This window comes from Hippopotamus amphibius, chromosome 5 (assembly GCF_030028045.1).
Source record: "Hippopotamus amphibius kiboko isolate mHipAmp2 chromosome 5, mHipAmp2.hap2, whole genome shotgun sequence".
NCBI classification, from domain to species: domain Eukaryota; kingdom Metazoa; phylum Chordata; class Mammalia; order Artiodactyla; family Hippopotamidae; genus Hippopotamus; species Hippopotamus amphibius.
Window position 1 is genome coordinate 170,336,933 of NC_080190.1, and position 20,327 is coordinate 170,357,259.

General features: G+C 54.3%; 1 protein-coding gene across 1 annotated transcript in view; it reads right to left on the bottom strand.

The window, feature by feature from the left end:
- COL22A1 (collagen type XXII alpha 1 chain) overlaps positions 1 to 20,327 on the bottom strand; it is a 241,314-nt gene that overhangs the window by 151,294 nt on the left and 69,693 nt on the right. The window contains exons 12-15 of the mRNA XM_057735587.1: positions 10,727 to 10,780; positions 9,867 to 9,920; positions 8,571 to 8,624; positions 6,654 to 6,698 (exon numbers count right to left, since the gene is read on the bottom strand). Of these exons, the coding sequence (XP_057591570.1) occupies positions 6,654 to 6,698; positions 8,571 to 8,624; positions 9,867 to 9,920; positions 10,727 to 10,780 (207 nt within the window). The remainder of the gene's footprint in view (positions 1 to 6,653; positions 6,699 to 8,570; positions 8,625 to 9,866; positions 9,921 to 10,726; positions 10,781 to 20,327) is intronic.

The window sequence follows — 20,327 nt, forward strand, 5'->3', positions numbered from 1 at the left end:
TTCCCTGCTCTGGGATTCAATTTCCTCGTTGGGCTGAAATAATGAAAAACAAGAAAAGAAAAACAGTGACTGTATTACAAGAATTCCAAGATCTCTTCTGATCTTCACTTCCCTTCATTGGGAAATGTGTGTACATTTGCCCCTCTGTATCCACGGGGTATTGGTTCCAAGGCCCCCATGGACACCAAAATCTGAGGACACTCAAGTCCTTTTTGTAAAATGGTGCAGTATTTGCATATAACCCATGCATATCCTCCTGTATACTTTAAATCATCTCTAGATTTCTTATAATACCGAATACCAATACAATGTAAATGCTTTGTAAAAAGTTTCTGGCACGTGGCAAATTCAAGTTGTGCTGTTTGGGATTTTCTGGATTATTTTTCCGAATACTTTCGGTCAGGGATTGGTTGAACCTGCAGGTGTGGAACCCACAAATGTGGAGGGCCAACTGTTACATGCAGATTAAAGCAGACTCAATCCGTGTCTGTAGCATCTTCTGGGTACCAGGATCTGAACACGCACTATCTCATTTAAAATTCACATCAATCCTATGACAGATTGTCCCCGCTTTCAGTAAAGGAAACTGAGTCTCAGAGATTAAGTGTGCCGTCCTGGCTCACTCAGCTCAAAGGAGGAAGATCTGGTGTTCACTGTCTCAGTCCTGGGGGCTTGGGGTGAAGGCCATGGAGGGGGCGGTCCCCCAGGCCAGGTCCACTTGCTGTTCTGGATCCCCGACAGCAGAGGGCACACGCACCCCACTTAACACACAAAACCCGCCCTCAGCCCCTGCCATCTAGGCTGCCTAGTCTTGAAGACCCTGAAACCACCCGTGTCCCTGGGCACAGTTAATGCAGGGGCGGGGGGGGGGGGAGCATGGGGTGTGCTTCTCCCACTGGGCACTTGCTCCATAAAGGTTTAACCACGGGAACCAGGAAACGCACCTTTGTGCACCCAGCATGCAGGGGACAGTCAACAAATACTCATCACAGAAACACCTGGTGGGCAGCCCTGCCAGCCGTCCCAGAGCCAGGTGGACGGAAGGCCATGGGCTTACTGATGACTCATCGTAAGGCAGAGTCGGGGGCCGGTGTAGGCAGGATACGTCATAGCCGCAGCCCCTTCAAAACCCCCACTCCCTCTCGTTAAACACTTGGGGGGTACCCACCGGGTGCTAAGCCCCATACTTGCTTTTACAACTAATTTCATCAGATCCTCAGGGCCACCTCCTGAGACAGGTAGTGCTACCTCTAAATGTTAGATAAGGACACAGGTCAGAGAGCCTAGAAGCTGATGTGAGGTCCCAGAGCTGGTAGAGGCGGGGCCAGGGTGAGACTCTGGTCCTGCTGCTTCCAAAGCTGGTGCCCTGACCATTTCACTCCAGCCATCGAGGCCTGGGCTTCTCTATTCCCAAACCAGGGTAGGACCCTGGGAACGTCCTCCCTGGGGGCTCAGGAGCTCAACTGCCACACACACCAAAGCTGTCTGGGGAGCACGGTCTTCCAGACAGAGCTGAGGCCGCTGCGTCCAACTTTTGGCCCCACGGGGGTAGACTCCTCTATGTGATTAACTAGCTCACTGCACAATTTGCCAGTGGTCCTGAGCCCAGCAGCCCCTAGACAACCCACTCAGGCCTCACTGGTCCTCAGTCACCAGGAGGTCCTGCACAGCTGCCACTCCTCCCTGTGCCTGCAGGGCACCTTCTGGAAGAGGCCTGAAGCACGGGCCGCCCCCACCTCACAGAGAAGGCCGTGCCAGGCGGCTGGCGGAGGCGGCCTCGGTGACGGATGGGCACTGGCTCTCCGGCCTAGTTCCACGTCTGGCCAGACCAGGCAGCTGGATGTGCCTGTCTCAAGGGGAGATGGAAACGTCCTTCTTGCTGATTTAAGAAATCAGAGAGGTTCATGAGAAAATAAACTGTTTTAAATACTCATCAGATAGAAGAACTGGAAAGGAGCCTATGACATCACGCAGCCCAGGCTTCTTGTTTGACAGATGGGAAGACAGAGGTGCAGGGAAGGAACCAGCTCCCCCCAGAGTCACGGAGAACGTCGGCAAGGGGGCGGAGATCAGACCAAGGCTGAGCGGGCAGGGCCCAGGGCCCAGGTTATGCACCCTCATCCTTCTCTGGCCCTACTGTTTCTGTTCTGCGTGTCTCCGCACCCTCCACAATACAGCAGATGTTGCCCAGCACTGTTCTAAGCATCTGACAAATATTAACGCATTTAATCCTCATAGTAGCCTTATATAACAGATAGTGACTCTCAGCACTGAGGAAACTTGAGACTTAGAGGATAAATACACTCTCCAAAGGTCACGCTGCTTGCAGATCCCAGAACTAGGACTGAGATGCAGGCAGGCTGGCTCCAGAATCACTGGGCTAAGATGATGCTGTCTGGTGCAGCCGGGAAGACTGAGGCTGATGGGTCACCGGCTGGACGTCCCCTGCTGGGACTCCTCTGCAGGTGATCCCCCACTTCCCCAGCTTCCCTGCAAGGTGGCGCCTGCAGGGGGCAGGGCTGTGGCCAGTCAGTCCCAGGAATGTGGACTGTCCCACACCTCTGGTGGCACTTCAGCCCCATGTGTGCCGGGGGGAAGCCAAGATTGGGAATGAGACATGTGTAACACCTGCTCTCCTTATAACGGGCCGCATCGGGAAACAGTGCCTCTGGGCTCAGTTTCCCCCTCTGTACGGTAAGGAGAGATCTCCAGGGTTATCTATGGTCCTTTCTAGATCTGATAAGTTAGGATTTTGACAGGAATGCAGCATTTCTTGGCTGGAAAAAAGTCTTAAGACTCCAAAGGCTTAATGGGAAAGCCACCCAGCAGTATCTGGGAACAGATCTGTTTCAGAACACGACATCGGGGAGAACAAAGCATTGAGTGTTCAGACTGTCTTCCCCTGAAGCACAGGTGGGAAAGGACACGAATGTGTGGATGTGTCCGTTATGTGCTGGACACTTTGATCTGTTCTTATCCAAACTTCCAACAAGCTTCAGGGGGGCTGTGAATGTTTTCATTCCACAGAGAAGTACATCACGTGGCCAGCCCAGCTCCTCAGGGGCAGAGCTGGCTCCCACTAGGCCCGCAGAGTCCTTCAGTCTCAGTGAAACCCTGGGAAACGCAAATTCCTCAGAAGCTCAGCTTAAACTGCTGCAACCAGGGAGCTTAGGAGATAAAGATGGTGGGTGCAGTATTCCTGTTCTGCTTTCTGTCTGTGACACTTCCGGGCTAATGTGATGTGGTCCACGAGGCTTCCTGTTCGCCATTTCACCCACTCCTGAGGCTTCACCTAAGCCTAAGTGCTAAGATGCCTCTCCTAAACCCACCTTACACATCTCTTAAAAAGTCCAAGTTTGTACACCTGTTATTGAAGGTCCTCTGTCATCTGAGTCCAATCTTGGCTCCTGCATCAGTCCTCACCTGGTGTCAGGAGGTGAGGCCTGGCCAGGTGCTCTGTGTCAGGTCCTACCCCAGGGAGTGAGGCCCCAGAAGTGTATAAACTAAACAGGGTGTGAGTGCCGTGCTCAAGTTGCTAGGGGGCCACAGATGTGGGGGGGGGGGTTGCGGGGGGGGCGGCGGTTGTGAGTGGGTGAAAACCACAGGAGGTCCAGGGCACAGACATGGAAGGTCTGGGAGTGGCCTGGAGACCCAGGAAGTCTTCTGAAGGGGTGGTGCTTGAGCAGAGAGTGGCAGGAGGTCACGCAAATACTCATGGCTGGGTAGAGGTTGGTTGGAGGGTGGGTGGAGGGTGGGTACATGACTGGGGAATGAATGGATGACGAAAGGAATGGCTGAATCAACTGAACCTTTCATATTCTTAAGGACAGAAGTTATGCTTTTACTTTTGGGGTCCTTTACAGCACATTAAAAAAAAATGAGCCCTTAAAAAATAGCTTTAATTGGGAGGATTTCTTCCATAATCTTTCATGAGGCAGAAGACACCATATGTGGACCAGATGACGGACACAGGCTGGGGGCAGGCTCCTCGCCCGCTTCTGCTCAATCCAGATCCCACCTGAGATTTTACAAAGCAGGGAACCAAGGCCCCATAAGGGGGTTCCTCTCCTCTCCTCTTCCCTCCCCTCCACTCTCCTCCCCTCCCCTCCCCCCTCTCCTTTTCTAATTTCCTTTTTCATGCTCCAGATCAGTGCCGTGTGGGTGCAGCCCACGTCCCCTGGGCCCCAGGGTGTTTGGTGGAGCACCCTGGGTGCCACATTTGGTGGCCACGTGAAGCAAAGCAGAGCCCTGCGTGGGCAGGAGCACCCTGGGCTCCTGACGTGACCCTCCCCAGCTCCTGCCCGCCCCTCCTCGGCCGCTGTGCCTGCGGGCTTGGCCCAGCCCCGGGCCTCAGGCAAGTGCCACGGACATGCCGTGACCCCTCTGTGCGGGGGGGCCCTTCCCAGGGGATTGAGCTTTGGGGTGTCTGTGCCCTGCAGCGCTGGGTCAGTACTGCACCTGGATCTGATGGCCAAGGCCCCGGAGGTGCTGGGGGGCTGCGTCCACTTCCTGTCTTTACAGGACCCCAGCGCATCCACACTACTGTGCTTTGCCTCGGTTCTCATCCTCCAATTCACCAGTTACCCTCCCACAGGGGGTCTGGCCTGACGACCCGGGATCTCATGGAGGACTCGCCTGGTATTCACTAGCTTGTCTGGCCGAGGCCTATGACGGGCCATCCACGCTCCAGCCTGTACACTGGCCACTGCGCACCTCACAGGACCACGCAGTGAACTGTAAATCCGTGTGGCCCATTGAACTCCTGGGGCCTTGAAGGCAGGGCCTGCGCCCAGTCCTCGCTGGACCTGCCACCATCAGCACAGGACCTGCCGGCACCAGGCACTTAGCAGGGGCTGGGGTGAGACTGAAGGCCTGGTGGCCAGGGCACTCGGCCTAGGTCTCCAACTGTGCCCACGGGTGACAGCCAGGCTGGACTCCACACACCTGGGCCTTCGGCCAGCATCACTGGTGAGCCCATCATGCACTGTGGCCACGGAGCCTCACTCAGCATCCTTCTTGCTGGTCTACCGCTCAGCCCCACTGCTGGGTCCATTCCCCAATCCCTGCCTGTTCCCACGGGGGCTTTCAGACGCGACCCTTGTTCCCTCGTGCACCAGAGCTGCCCGTCAAGCCCTGTGCCCGCATCCTCAGTTATTCCAGGTGTCACTTTCAAGTCCCCGCCTTGCAAAGGGAAGGAGCAGTGGGCCACAGAGAGGCACTCTACCTGTAACCAAATACCCGGAGCCACGTGCAATCTCTCAAAGGAACCAAGAGACGCAAATCCTAATGATCACGGGGTAAGGGATTTCACTTTTTAAGCTGCAGCGATTAAAATTTAATATGCAAACAAGCAGAAATCATGCTTTGGAGCCTGCGGTGGGTGTGATGCCAGCCCCGCCCCCGCTTCCTCTGAGGCCACAGGGCCACGTGCTTCCAGAGCCACGAAGCACGCTTGTTTCCTCTGGCCGGAGCCTCCCTTCTGGGGGAGCTGCCTGAGGAAACCACCCTAAATTTGAAGAACAAAGTTATCGGTGCAAAAATGTTCCCCAAAGAAGTATTTTTAATCATGAAAAACTGGAAACAACCCTAAGTAATAATAGGGGAACAGGCACACACATCATGGTCTGTTCACACAATGGAACGCTGTGCAGCCAAGATAAATCAAGGTCTGCAGCAGCCTGGGGGTGGAGGGAGATGCTACGCGTAGGAACAAGACGGACGCAAAGCAGAACACGTCACGTGTGACTACGCGGAAAGACACTGGATACACAAGAGTAAGTCCTGCAGGAAACGTGCCCAGTGGTCACCGCAGTTGTAGCAGGATTGTGGAATTACAGGCTGTTTTTCACCATTTTCCAAATATAATGAAACAAACATTTCTTAGTAATTTAGAGATTCCCTATATACCTGGAGAAACGTGATCTAGGAAGATGGAACAGAGTAGACGCTGAAGAAGGGTCTGGAACATGGCGTAGCGCAAGGGGCCCAATTTCTAGCTCTTGATCGGAAGGAGCCCAATGACCGGACAGGCCTGGGATTCCTGAGAATGCGACGCCCGCTGCTGTCTAGGGAGGTGGGGGTGGCATGTCTAGTCCTTACTCCCACCCCCAGAACCCCGAGCATTCTACAGCACTGGCGCCCGTGAAGGAGGCCAGTGCATTACCTGGCCAGGAAAGACAGCCCGAGGATGACCTGTGACCCGGCAGCATCCTTATGAAGGCACAGCCAGCCTCAGCCCTCTTCAACCGCGTCACCTGGGTGGCGACCTGTGCATACGAGTCTCAGCTGAGGTCAGGTCACACTGCTTGGTGAATGAGGCTAAATGTGGGTCACCAAGGCCACAACTGTACCCACACCCGCTCCCCCTGTTTGAGAGTCAGGATGACTGAGGGGTGGAGCCCTAGCCAGGGCTCTTTCAAAACCTCTCTGGCCTGGAAACCCGAAACTCCATCTCTGTGAGGGGACTGCAACCCCTGCAGGTACCGGGCCCAACCCCTTCCGGGCCCAGAGCTTATGTTCACAAGGATGGAACTAATGCCTCGTCTACACCGGCCCTCACCCGCCACACACACACACACACACACACACACACACACACACGCACACTGTCTACAGAAAGCTGAAGCCGACTGACTGAAGCAGACTGTAAATACCTTTTCTCCTGGGGCTCCCTGTTCACCTCGCTCTCCGTGGAGACCCTGGGGGAGAGGGGAAGATGAGTAAGCCGGCGGCCGCGGCCCGCTTCTCTGTGCTGAGTCGGAGGCCTGGGGCCGGGCTGCCTGCCTGGGGAGGTGGTGAGGGTCTGTCTCCCATGAAGCCTCGCTCCACACAGTGGCCTTCGCCACCCCCTCCGGCCTGGGCAGCGAGCTGAACCCCCACCTGCGTGGGAGGCGGGCTCCCGGGGCTGGTCCCCCTCCTGGGTCACCCAGGACCACCCGGCTGATACCTGAACCCACCCTGGCGCCCGAGCTCATCTGGTCAAGCGCAGGAGGGCGGCCTTGGAGTCAGTCCCCACTGCCACCCAGAGCCTGCGATTCCGTCCGATCATGGCATCGAGGAACGGCCCAACATTGAACCTGAGAGTCTGGGCCCCTTTAAGCCACATTCCTCCATGTCCCCCAGGGAGAGGGCCATGGCGCCAACCTCCATCCACTCACGGTCCTCAGGGGCAGCTCCCAGAACCTGCGCTAAGGGCTCCCACCCCTCTGTGAGCGGGCGTGATGGAAACGCCAGCCGAGGTGCGGGCTCCTCTGACCGCAGGGTCCAAATTACAGTCGCTGCCCCGCCCGCCCACACTCTTCACCAGGCTTCGCTCTCCTCGAGCACCTGGCCCCACGCAACACATTTTCTGAGTCCCCCGAGCAGAACATGAGCCCCACGAGGGCAGTGCCCCCCTTCCTTCAATGCTGTACCCCAGGGTCTGGAAGAGCAGCTGCCGTGTGACGTCCTTAAACACTTGCTGAATGAATAAGCGACCCAGTGAATGGCTGCATCAACCCCTTGGTTTGCACAAGAATCGTGTAGCAGTTCTGCCTGAAGGCTACTGCCCCACAGTACGGTGCAGAGATCAGAACGCACATGTGTCTGCTCCTCTCAGGTGCGTAGGGGGTGCACTGAGATGCCGGGTCACTGGCGCCGCAGCTGGTGGAAGCGCGGCTTCTCCCAGGCAGGAATGCAGCTTGGTGCGTGGCCCTGCTGGAGAGGCCTGAATACGTCCTGAGTCAATAGGTGAACTCCCTGTGTCCCCCCTCTCTCTTCTCCCTTCCTAGAGAAGGGACACTCCATGAAAAAAGATATTAAAGGGGGCAGAGACTGCCCGGGCCCACTTGTGGATTCCAGGAATGATACATACATCTTCGGTACCCAGGGAAGAGGCACAGGGCCAGAGCACGGGATGGCAGGCAGTCTGGGGACCTAAACTTAGGTCTGCGGGGGGAGCTGGACATACACGCCATTCTAATCCCATTCAAATATTTTGGCCAGATACGCAGAGATCGGAGGTTTTGAATGCCCCTGAGGCAATGCACGCTGCTGTGTTTCACAATGACCTTTTACACTGCTTCTTTCATCTGGAGAGTATCTCAAATCTTTAACAAGAACCATGAACAAGGCTAAAGACCCAGAAGTCACTCTGCCCCTATACACCATCTCTACTTGTTCATCACTCGATTCACGAGGACTTGGTCGCTGAACATCCCATGTGTTCAAGGGGCCGGGAATTAAAGATTCCACCTCCTTCCAGAGTGGCCGACTGGACAGGGTGGTAAAAACGGCTTCTCTAGGTCACGTGTCAGAAATACCTGGGCTGCTGCGTAAAAATGCAGATTCCTGGCTCCACACAAACCTGCTGCCTTATCTGGGAATGGGGCCCCGGGAACGTGCATTTAAACTTGTTCTCCAAGAAATCCTTTAAGTGCTGTAATGTGTGAGCACTTCTGGTCCCAAAGGAGACACCCATGCTTCACTGTCACGTCCTCCGGGTACAGATGTGGGCTGGGGACCTGTCAGAGCCTGGGTCCCAGTCCCCGGGGAAGACGACAGAGCCCTTCTGGACAACTGCCTCTACTTACAGGAGCTCCGACGGGGCCGGGAGGTCCGGGAAGTCCAGGAGGTCCTTGGGGTCCCTGCAGAAGAGCGTTCACAGAGGAGAGGAAAGAAACGGCAGGAGCAGAGGCAACACTCCGTCAATAACCACGCAGGGCTGAGACGGCTGCTTCCCACCCGCCACGCGTCCCCCGCACAAGGTCTCCTGGAGAGACCCCTCCACCTCCACTGCCCCCCACGTGGAGCGCGGGCCATCCCCCGCCTGGGGGAGGCAGGGTTCCCACCCAGCTCTGCGCGACTTCGAGGAATCGCAGTATGCTGCCTCTGAGCTTTCATGAGGCCAGTGCGGCAGTTTCGTGTCCACGTGTCCCGTGGCCTGCGGCCGGGCCAGGATGCGGCCAGGACCCGGGCACAGCTCCGGGTCACATGACTGACTCCCACAGCACCACTCACACGTGGCTGTGGGGCCGACACAGACTGGACAAATCCTGACAAAGCCCAACAGGAGTCTGCAGAGCCCCGCGGTGCCCTGCTGCCCACCTCGGGGCTACTAAATTGGCAATATCTGTTAAAATCTACTAAAGTTAAAATGTCCTTTTCCTCAGCCAAAGGTATCCCAATTTTTGTCATCTACTCTAGGGGTGCCCAACCCCTGGGCCGCGGACGCCGCAGACCGGTACCGGTCCACAGCCTGTTAGGAACCGGGCCACAGAGCAGGAGGTGAGGGGCGGGCGAGTGAAGCTTCATGTGCCGCCCCCCATCGCTCACATTACTGCCTGAACATCCCCCCCACCCGCCATCAGTGGAAAAACTCTTCCACGAATCTGGTCCCTGGCGCCAAAAGGCTGGGGACAACTGATCTATCCTACTGAAAGAAAAATACAGTACACACGAGAAACGCGCGCGCGCACACACACACGTGCGTGCATTTGTCGATTTTAGTGAAAAACAAATGACGTTAGAAACCTTGAGGGCCACAAATAGAGGAAAAGCTATGTAAGTTATGAGACATCTGTATAATGGAATAATATGCATTGATTAAAAGAACAGGTGGTACCGATCTGCACTGACGTGGAGAGACATGTCTCTTGCTTAAAAAGACAAATGGCAGAGTGCAGTATAACTCATTTTCTGTAAGAATTTAGAAAACATCATGGATGTGTGGACACACACATGAGCATGTGTGTGGTGGTGTGAGAAGCACAGGCAGGGGACCACTGGGCTTCTCCTCTACCCCTACAGAGACGTCACCCAGAAAGCTGGTTTTGCGTCAAGATCTGTGCACCAGGAGCACGAGAGGAAGGACTCAAAGCACCACTTACCCGCAGGCCCACCTCCCCGGGCAGCCCCGGCTCTCCCGGCTCTCCCGGCTCCCCCTGCACACACAGAACAGCACACGGTCACAACCCGGCGACACAGGCCCAGGCACCCGGGCATCCCTTCCTGGAACTAGAACTTGGCACGGAAACGATGGAACCGCCGGTGAGCAGAGACCCGGGCTCCCCCAGAGACTCCCTCTAGCAGCAGAGGAGCCGGTCCTCACCGCGGGTGTTGGTCACCTCACCCCACTCACTGCTCCTGCCGCTGGTCCACAAAGCTAGTTGAGACAGAACGGCGGAGAGGGCACAGCGGCTTGCGTGACCACGAGGAACCACCAAGAACCCGAACCCATCACCATTTGGGCTCCTGGTGGAGAAGAGGACCCTTTCTCCTGGATCAGATGGACCTGCCCGAGTTGAGATCACTTTTCACCTGGGGTCCTGGAGTGTATTTCCACCCAGCAGCTGGGGAGCAGAGATGGAGTCAGGGTACCCACCAGAGGGAGGCTGGCCGGCCATTCGGGCTACGGGTGCTGCTGGGGCCCCACACACCTCCCTGAGCTACGAACTGGGGCCTTGGGAACCAGGTGCCTCAGCCTGGACCTCGACTTGGTTCCAAGTCTAGGCACTGGGACATGACTTCCCACGCAGAACTGCTTGTCAGATAAGCGGGAAAACACCTCCCAGGGACACACGGGTGATGCCTGGTGGCAACAGCTGCTGCTGGTGTTGTTATAATTATCACGCTGACCTCTGGGGACCTGGAAAGATCCTGGTACAAACGAGCCCCAGCTCAGCTCGAGGACAGGGAAATCTGATGGTGAGGGGCCCGGCCCAGCGCTGCCCTGTGGGAACAGACGTACCCGCATGCCTTTGCTGCCGTCTCTCCCAGGGGCACCCGGCAGGCCCAGCGAGCCCTAGGATGACAGAAAGAGAACAGCAGTTAGGACAGAGTGAGGACGGCACTGCAGACAGGCTCTTGGGACGCTGGTGCGGCGGAGAAGGTGCCAGGCAGGAATTGTGGCCGAGTCATCACTACGCGGAGGGCGATTCACAGACCTACAGCCTGGGCGCCTCCTGGGAGACGGTAAGAAATGCACATCCTCAGGCTTCTCTCGAGGCCCGCCGCATCAGGGACCCCCAGGTGGTGCATGTGCCCCTAATAGCGCACGTGAGATGCCCCAGCCCCACCCTCCCCGCACTCAGCCGTGTGGCTGACCCCCTCCAGGCCCCGCAGCCACACGTCAGCACTGCATCTGGCCGGAGCAGGGCTCTCGACCTGGGCCCCTCAGCACTGGGCTGGGGAGTCTTCACTCAGGGCTGGGAGGCTGCCCTGGGTGCCGCAGGATGTCCTACAGCATCCCGAGATGCCAGCAGCACGCCCCAGCGGACAACCCAAAACATCCCCAATGTTGCCGAACGTCCCCTGGGAGGGGGAATCACACCAGCTGAGAACCACTGGGTCAGACCGGGTATTAAAAATGTTTCTTAAGCTGGGGCAAATGCCATTCTAGTGAATCACACAGAAGCCTGTGACAGGCACACTCACGGAGCAGATGTGGGGACCTGCTCGTCACCCCCCACGCCTCCTGGAGACGGACTGGAGGCAACTCAAAAACAGGGAAATCTGGGCTTCCCTGGTGGCGCAGTGGTTAAGAATCTGCCTGCCAATGCAGGGGACACAGGTTCAATCCCTGGTCTGGGAAGATCCCACAGGCCGAGGAGCAACGAAGCCCATGTGCCACAACTACTGAGCCCTCGCACTACAGCTACCGAAGCCTGCGTGCCTAGAGCCCGTGCTCTGTAACAAGAGAAACCACCACAATGAGAAGCCCACGCACTGCAAAGAAGTGTAGAGTCCCCACTCACTACAACTGCAGAAAGCCCACGAGCAGCAACAAAGACCCAACGCAGCCAATAAAACAAACAAACAAACAAAAAAAACCCACAGAAAAAAACCAGGGAAATCCAGGAGCCCTCAGCTCCTGTCCAGCTCCCTCACCTCCTGAGTCAAACCAAAGGACTCCACCAAGACCTTCATCCCAGCTGCCCCCCCATCAATTTTCCCCGGGACACAGAGCAAGTCAATGCCTCTTCCTGGGCTTTTCTATCTGTGAAATGAGGATGTCAGACATTCAATGAATGAGTGAACTGATGAATCTATAAGTAATATTTAGAAAACACTATGGGCTGGACCCTGTAGGACGTACTCTACAGATATTTTCTTATTTAGTCCTTATAATAAGCCCTTGAAATAGGTCTTATTTTCTCAAAGACACATCACACATTACACATTTCTAGTTTTTTTCTGTAAATTAAGACACACGCATGTATGTATATATGTACACACAAACATACACTTACTTTTAAAATTTCCGCAAAGTGCCTTCTGGCCCCAACATTTTAAGACGCTGTGATATCAGAGAGAAAAACAGAGGGACCAACAGACATCTCTGGCCCAGCTCTGCACCTTTCTAGCTGTGTGATCCCAAAGGCAGCCACTCCGGAAGCCTGTGTGCCACTCGCCCCTTGTCTAAGTGTGGCGGGTGACACCAGCAGGATCACTGGGAGGATGGAGTAAAGCACACCCCATGCTGTGGGGACACCTCTGCCCCTGGCACACTGTAACCACGGCCACACAAGGTGCCCTCTCCTGCTGTCACCTAGCAATTTAACAGTGCACACAGGGCACTTGTGCTCACACAGAACACTGATCTGCTAGGAAGTGGTGTCTGGTTCTTAGGCTCGGGGCCAGGAGGGTCTAATCCTGGAGACAAAGGAGATAGTTAACGTGAGTGGAACCTTCCAGAGGGGACGTCGCAGGCAAGACAGCCTGGGGGCGGGACTTCACGGACTTGGCAGGCTGAATCCAGCTCCTGCAACCCTCCCCTAGAGGAGGGTGGGCCATTCTGGACAAATGACTTGATCTCAGCGTCTCAGTCTCACTTTCTGCAAAATGGGAACAATTACAGCCACTGTCACGTTTGTGTAAGTCCTAAATATCTCCATGTAGTTCGTATAACATTTCCAAAGTTGGTCTGGATGATACCAGTTTGATTTGTAGTTAATGTGGGATGGGGTGGGGGAAAGATTAGGGGGTTCTCAGTTCACATAAGCTTGTGAAATGCAGTGAAATAAAGTTATTTACACAAGCTCCTTCACAGCACGTTGTCTTGAAGCCTTAAACTTGCTCTGTAGATGGAGGTTCTTCAAAGTGTCCCTGCCCGCCTGACCTGCCCCTGGGGTGTGTGTGTGGGGAGACTCTGCACCTCCTCCAGGCAACACTGAGTCCTTCACACACTTGCATCCAGGGGACCTGGCTGCCATCAGCAGGGGTTCAAAGGTGTTAGAAGGGAGAGTCAACCTTAGTTATCGAAGAAGAAGAAGAAGGATAGAGACAGTCTCTGACTGGCAAGCACTGTACTTAGGTGGGGTTTCTGAAGCGGAGAGACTTTCTCATTGGTCTTTGGGAACATCTGACTCTCCCTGGCTGGACACAAAGGCAGGAGAGCAGTTTGGGTCCTTTCACAAGAGGAAGGATTGTTCAATGTCAAGGGCCCAGGTTTTCTGCGGTGGCCATTTCCTCGGGACAAGTGGGAGTTGATGGGGTGCTTTCTGGGGTCCGACTGTCCTCACCATCCCTATGAGGAAAGGGCAGCTGTGGCCAGAGATTCCTCAGCCTCTGTTTCCACACCCACACAGCAGCGACGAATCCCCTGCCCACCTGTCCCTCCATCTGACTATTCTGAAAGTCAACCGAGGCTGAAAGAGGCAAGCAGTACAGACGCGAGTGATGCCTGCAGGACGGAGCCACAGAGCCACAGCTAGACACCAACTAGCATTGCTGTCCTTAGCACTAACGGCAGCACTAGCAGTAATGTTAACGGGATATTAAAGGTAATATTAAGGGGATATTACAGACGCGCTGCTGGCCTCACTGCGCATTCACGACCTGCCAGGTTCTGAGTTCCTCACTCTCATCGGTGTGCTCGACGGGTCCCCACAGCAGTTCCACAGGGAGGTGCAACCACTACCTACATTCCTAGTTTATGAAATGGAAGCACAGAGATTCAACGCTCTGCAGAGTTACAGCACGTGTAGCGGGAGAGTGGACGCCAGGCCTCAGCGTCTTCCTCTTACCGTGTGCACAGCACTTAGCACTGGCACGCAGCAGTGCACGGACACCCGGCAACCCCGCGGGCTAAGTGTCTCACAGTCACTTCACATGCAGCCCACAAGCACAGAGGGACCCTGGCCCTCCGGCAGCCGCCCAGCAGTTCCATGGCCTGGTGAGCCCGGTGGGGGTGGCTGAGGCCTGGGCGCCCAGCCCGGCTCTCCCTCCCCAGGGATCACGGTCAGCCCTGCTCAGCCTCAGCCAGCCCACTTCCCTGGGAAAGCACTGGAGCGTCCCCCAAGGCCTCGCAGGAGGCAGGGGCTCTGACTCGAGCCAGGATGCTGGGGGTCAGGGACAGGGGGGGCTCCACTCCCTAGAGGCCCTCTGTTTCCAAGGCCCACCTTTTACTCCTGCCCCATCCTGCTCTGATCTCAGCAAAAGGCGGTGTGTTTCCAGATGGCAGGGACCAGCCCACTTAACTCGGCTTCCCTACATCACTAGGGATAAGTTCAAACCTTCCAAAAGGGGGAACATCACAGAAGAATAAGGAAACGCCCCCCCCCCCATGGTTCTTCCCTCCAGGATCAGGCCTCTTGGGGTGACTGGGTGCAGAGCTTGCCCCAGGGAGCGGTTACCCAGTCCCTGAAAGGCCAGTCTGTCTTCCTGTGGCTCCAGGTGGGGGGTCCCGCAGCTGCAGGCAGGGAAGGGAGGTCTCGGTGGGCTCCTGCCTCAGAGATATAGAGGGGAGGGCAGCAGGGCACGGAGCCTCCAGGACTGTCTAGTAAAGGAAGCCAGGGAGGAGACCAGAGACAACGGCAGAGGGAACTCCAGAGAGTTCCGGAACCTCCCACAGTTGTCATGTGTCCGGCCCTGCTGGCACGTTCCAACAAGTGCCCTACAAGTATCTGTGTGAGTCTGTCTCATCACAGGACGGGAGCTCCAGGACATGGGAATCAGGACTCAGTCACCTCCGCGGGAGCAGCGCCCACCTGATCCCGGCCCCCACGAGTGTGCCCTGTGCTTCAATCCCTTCCTGAGCCCCGCGGGTTTATAAGGGGAGGCGATGGGGGGACCCTCCTACTTCAAAATTAGTCCTGGGGGTATGCAACCTCCAGGGACAAAGTGAACTGCAGGCTATTGTAGGAAAACAATGGTCTCAACAGCCAGTAAGTTGAAGCTTGAGATCCTGTTCCATCACTCAGTACTAATGGCCTGGGTCAATGCAGGGAAAGGTCTGAGTCTCCATCTGCATCTGTAAGTAGGCCTCATAAACCTCCCGCAGGGTCTGTGCTCCCAAGGACGGGACAGCTTGGCAAACTGGTTTTAGAGGACTGGTATCCTAGAACCAGCCCCTTCTGCTTTGTTATGGAGGGTGGGTTACCCTTGCTTTGTAGTCTAAGAACCTGACAAGAAGCCTCCTTAGAGGTGAATATTTTCTTTGTCTAAGAAGGTAACATCCCTTTTTGAATCTTTACATGGTTAGGATAACCAAGCCAGCACTGCAAATAGACACATTCTGAGAAATTTCCACTCGCAAGTCATCATGAGGTCCAGGCACCTCATTTAGATGGGTTCCTGCCCTTGAAAACTGTGTCCCCAAGAAAAAGTCAACCTGACCTGGATATTTCATGCTTCAGTGTCACCTAATCTTAACATCACAGAACACCAACGTGCCCCCGTGAGACCCCTTCCAAAGTCCTCCACCCGCACTCAGCTGCCTGCAGGCTTTCTGAAGGGAGAGAGTTACAGCCACAGGCTGCCCACTGATATTTCATCAGGAGAGTCACGCTACCCCTCAGAGCCTCAGTTCCATCATTTGTAAGATGGAGGTTCACGCTGTTTCCAGATGAGAAAATGAGTGTGGATATAATTGATACATTATAAAATATTATTAAAATGCCAGTTGTTTATATTCCGATGAGAACTAAGAACACTGTCTCAAGTCCATACGGTGGGTCAGTGAAAGGAGTGGAGAACAGACTGGAGGGTGCCCTGGAACTGGAAAGGTCGGGCACAGGGAGATCTTTAAAGGGAATATGTGTAGCTTAGGATCCACAGTAAAGTACAGAAAAAGGGGGGGGGGGGGCAGGGGAAGGGAAGGAGGGAGGGGAGAAAGAGAACCAGACTGGAAAGGAGAGCCTGGATTTGCGTGTCGCCTCTGCTGCCCATTAGCTGAGCAGAACAAGTGACCTCCCCCCCGGGGTCTCAGCTTCACCACCATAAACAGGATGAGGCAAGGAGTAACAGCACCTCTAGCCCAAGGTGGCTGGGAAGATGCCTTGAGACAATGCTTCGGAAAATGCTCTGTACACAGGGGAATTTGAAAGAAGCACCAAGTTCGGTTATGTGGAGTAAACTATCTGGAACCTCCATTCTTCATCTTAAAAAGGAAACCACTCAGCTTAAGAAGAGGACCATATACATAATGGAATATTACTCAGCCATGAAAAAGAATGAAATAATGCCATCTGCAGCAATGTGGATGCAACTAGAGATTACCATACTAAGTGAAATGAGTCAGAAAGAGGAAAACAAATACCATATGATATCGCTGTATGTGGAATCTAAAATATGGCACAAGTGAACCTATCTATGAAACAGAAACAGACTCGCAGACACAGAGAACAGACTTGTGGTTGCTAAAGGGGAGGGGGAGTGGGGGAGGGATGAACTGGGAGTTTGGGGTTAGCAGATGCAAACTATTACATATAGAATGGATAAACAAGGTCCTACAGGGACAGCAAAGGAAGTTATATCCCATCTCCTGGGATAAACTATAATGGAAAAGAATATAAAAAGGAAGGCATATATGTGCATAACTGAGTCACTCTGCTGTACAGCAGAAATTAACACATCGTAAATCAACTATACTTCAATTAAAAAATAAACAATATAAAAATAAAATACATTTTGTTTCATATTCATGATATGTCACAGTCATTATGGAATTGAATTAATAAAACCTGAATGAAAAACTAAGAAAAAAAAAAAGATGACCATAGATAACGCAAGTGAAACTGATTACAGATGGTAACCAGGGCTCGGGGAAGAGGAGCCTGCCCCCAGTTCACACTGGCAGCCTTGACTCAAAATCAGGGCCCTGATTCCAAGCCAAGGCTCTGACCTCTCTGGCCACCCCTCCCGTACAGACACACACACACACACACACACACACACACACACACACAGCCTCAATGACCTCACTGGGAGCCCCCGGCGGGTAATATCTGGCAGGAAATTATCCGCCCAGGCCCACTTGTCAGAACCAGAGCTCCACGAATTACATGGTTACTTCACTGGGAAACATCCAGAGAAAAGAGAGAACAGATATTCCCGCTTTTCTTTCCATTAATTAAATATCATCGTTTTTCCCCTAAATCCTGACAAAGACATTGCTTCACTGCTAAAGATGCCATGTCAGCATTCCTCTTCTTCCACAGGTAGATCCAGGGCAGGCCCGTTAGCGGGGCCAGGGAGTCCTCTGGGCAGTGGCCCTCAGAGCGGCTCCTGGACCAGCGGCACCAGAACCACATGGGCCTGGTGAGAAAGGCAGGCTCTCTGGCCTCACCTCAGGGCCACTGAATCACACAGACTGGGAGCGGGGCCCCACAAGCCGGTCTAACAAACCCTCCAGCTGGTTTGGGTGCTTGGTCAAGTTTGAGAACCTCTTCCCTGTGGTGTCAGAATATATGAGCTGAATTCCTGGCTTGGCCACACAGAGATAAAGTCACTTGCACCTGGTTGTAAAATGAGGACAACAGTCTCTACCCTAAACTGAGTAGCTTGTGGGTGAGTCCTGGCAGACAGCAACACCTGTGAACAGGGGGGACTGTTACTACTCTTAGATGCTCTGCAAATTATTTTGGATGAATGAAAAAAGGAAAAGACGCCTTATACCTCTATGTCAGCCCACCTGGAACACGCTTTCTAATAACAGCTCCAGGCTCCCTGGGGCTTTGGGAGCGACAGAAGTCCTCCTCGGGGAGGCAGGGAACACTGGCACTTCCCAGCTACCGGCTGCCCCTGGGGGATAAGACCTCATTGATGCAGAGGACGCAGAAGATGGCACTTGGTGTAAAAGGTGGAAAACTATGCTGGTGTAATGGTAATTATACGTCACATTTATGAGCACTGTTTACAAACATAAGCCACTTATTTTCATCAGTTCCTTTCACCCTGGTTGTAACCCTCTGAGGCCAGTACAATTATAGGTGCCAACGTATGCATGAGGAAAGCAAAGATTGCAGGGGTTGAGTAGCTGTTACACAGCTGCTAAGTGGCCAAGCTGGGGTCTGAGTCCAGCCAGCTGGTGTCTAAGGTCCATGGCTTTAGCCTCCCCTGCCCTCCAGCCCAGCTGAGCAGCAGTCCAGCATTTACCCTTCCCACAAATGCTCTCACCCTCCTGTATGAACCCCTTGGCCCTGTGACTGGGCCATGAGGCTTGGCAAGAGCCTGAGTGTCAGACAGAGCTGGAAAAAGTGCAGACTTGCCTGTTCCAGTTCTGCCTGGGGCTGGGAGAACCCATGAACTCAAAACTTCCGCAGCATGTCCTTCAGCACCACGGACAGGGTCCGTGGCGCCTTTATTTATTCTAACTCCCAGCATCTCACCCCAACCTACAAGGCTATGTGAGGGCACGGAGCAGCTAAACTTATTTTCCCCTAAGCCCTTTAATTACGTTAAAGATAGAAGGCGCTCAACCACAGTTATCCACGTCGATAACCGTGAATAATGCACATTAAGGCACAAGCTAAGAATAGGAGCCGGGGGCGCTGATTAAGCCAGCCGTGAAAAAGGAGAATGAGACCCAGAGCTGGAGGCAAGTGGCATAAATACATCTTGGAGGTTTCACACCTACAAACACACACATATAATTTATATTTTATGCCTCAGAGGCTCTCTAATGTAGTCATTGCATAAACTGAGTTGATTCCCACAAGGCACATGGGTTTTGAGGGTCAAGAATTCCCAGATAAAAACATCCCTTTTCGGGGGAGGGCAGGGAACCGGCATTGGCCAGTGCAGTGGTTAAGAGTGAGGGGTGTAGGGTCAGAGAGACACAGCCTCAGCCCTCGGGCACACTCCAGGCTCCTTCAAGGAGCTGCAGGAAGATGAATCTCATAAACTGAACAGCTGGCAGATATCGAGTGGTCCATAAAAGGCTGATGTCATGATTCTTTCCACTACAAGGCACCTTCTTTGAGACAAAGTCACTCTACTGTTCCAGAAAAAATCACCAAGTGCTGGCCACTGAACTCTCCCTGGCTGTCAGTGCTAATGCCCCCACCCCATCCTCTCAGGCAGAATCTGCGAAGTAAAAGTGTGTCCATCGTGCCCTGCAATGCCACACATCTCACCTACACCAGAACCCCATGATACACAGGAGCCTCTCACACTTCCTGAGGGCCTGTCTCGGGCACTGCTCTGGAAAGGAGGCACTGGGAAGAAACTCCACACACAGCAGAGCTGGTGCTTCACTCCCCGCCCACCTGCGCAGTCCATCTCCACCTCCACGAAATCTTCTCATCTCACAATTTAAAATACTGCCTGTCTTTGAAAGACACCAAAGAAAGAACTAGCTCAGGTGGGAAGGACCCAGCCTTTCACACTGTGGACGGCACAAGGTGTGTCTGTCACGTTGAGATCAGAGAAGTGTCACTGAGAGAGCAGGTCGGACTGTCCCCTGAAGTAGATGCTTCACAGGAAGGGCTCTCAGCCAGCTCAGACCTCAGACTGCAGGGCTAATCAGGACCATGTGAGTGGGAACATCTCTGCCACCTACCGCTGGCTCTGCCCTATTAGCTCTGCAGTGAGGCAGATGCTTTCTAGACACGTCACCCTCCGCTCCTCCACCCGCCTGACTCTCGGGTGCAGATGGTTGGATGAATCCTGCTCTGAAGTTCATGTCCGTCATTTTACTGTCCTTCTCCAGCCCTCCAGCACAGGACTGGATCCGGATTGGGTAGCTGTCACACTTTTGAACAAACCAGAGCTCATTATAAACTACTTCGTCCTCTTCCTACAGCTTCTACAGTGAAAACATCGATGCATGGGAGCATTTTCCTAAGTCTCAGTGGCCTTTGCCATGAAATGGTGATGGTGATGCCCTCCACCTGCCCTCACTGGGAGGACTGGGTGAGTCAATGGCCGTGGAACCACCTGGCCCCATGCTTGACGCCCCGAAGGTTACTGCATCAGGAGCATCCCCAGGATTCCAACAGGAAAAGGGAGGCGCGGCGGACATGCAAGGAGGAGGAATTGATGCCAGGGAGGTGGAAGCATGGACCCAGAGAAGGACCCAGAAAGGGCAGGAGACAAAGATGGGGGGAGGGCCACTTGGGGTCAACACA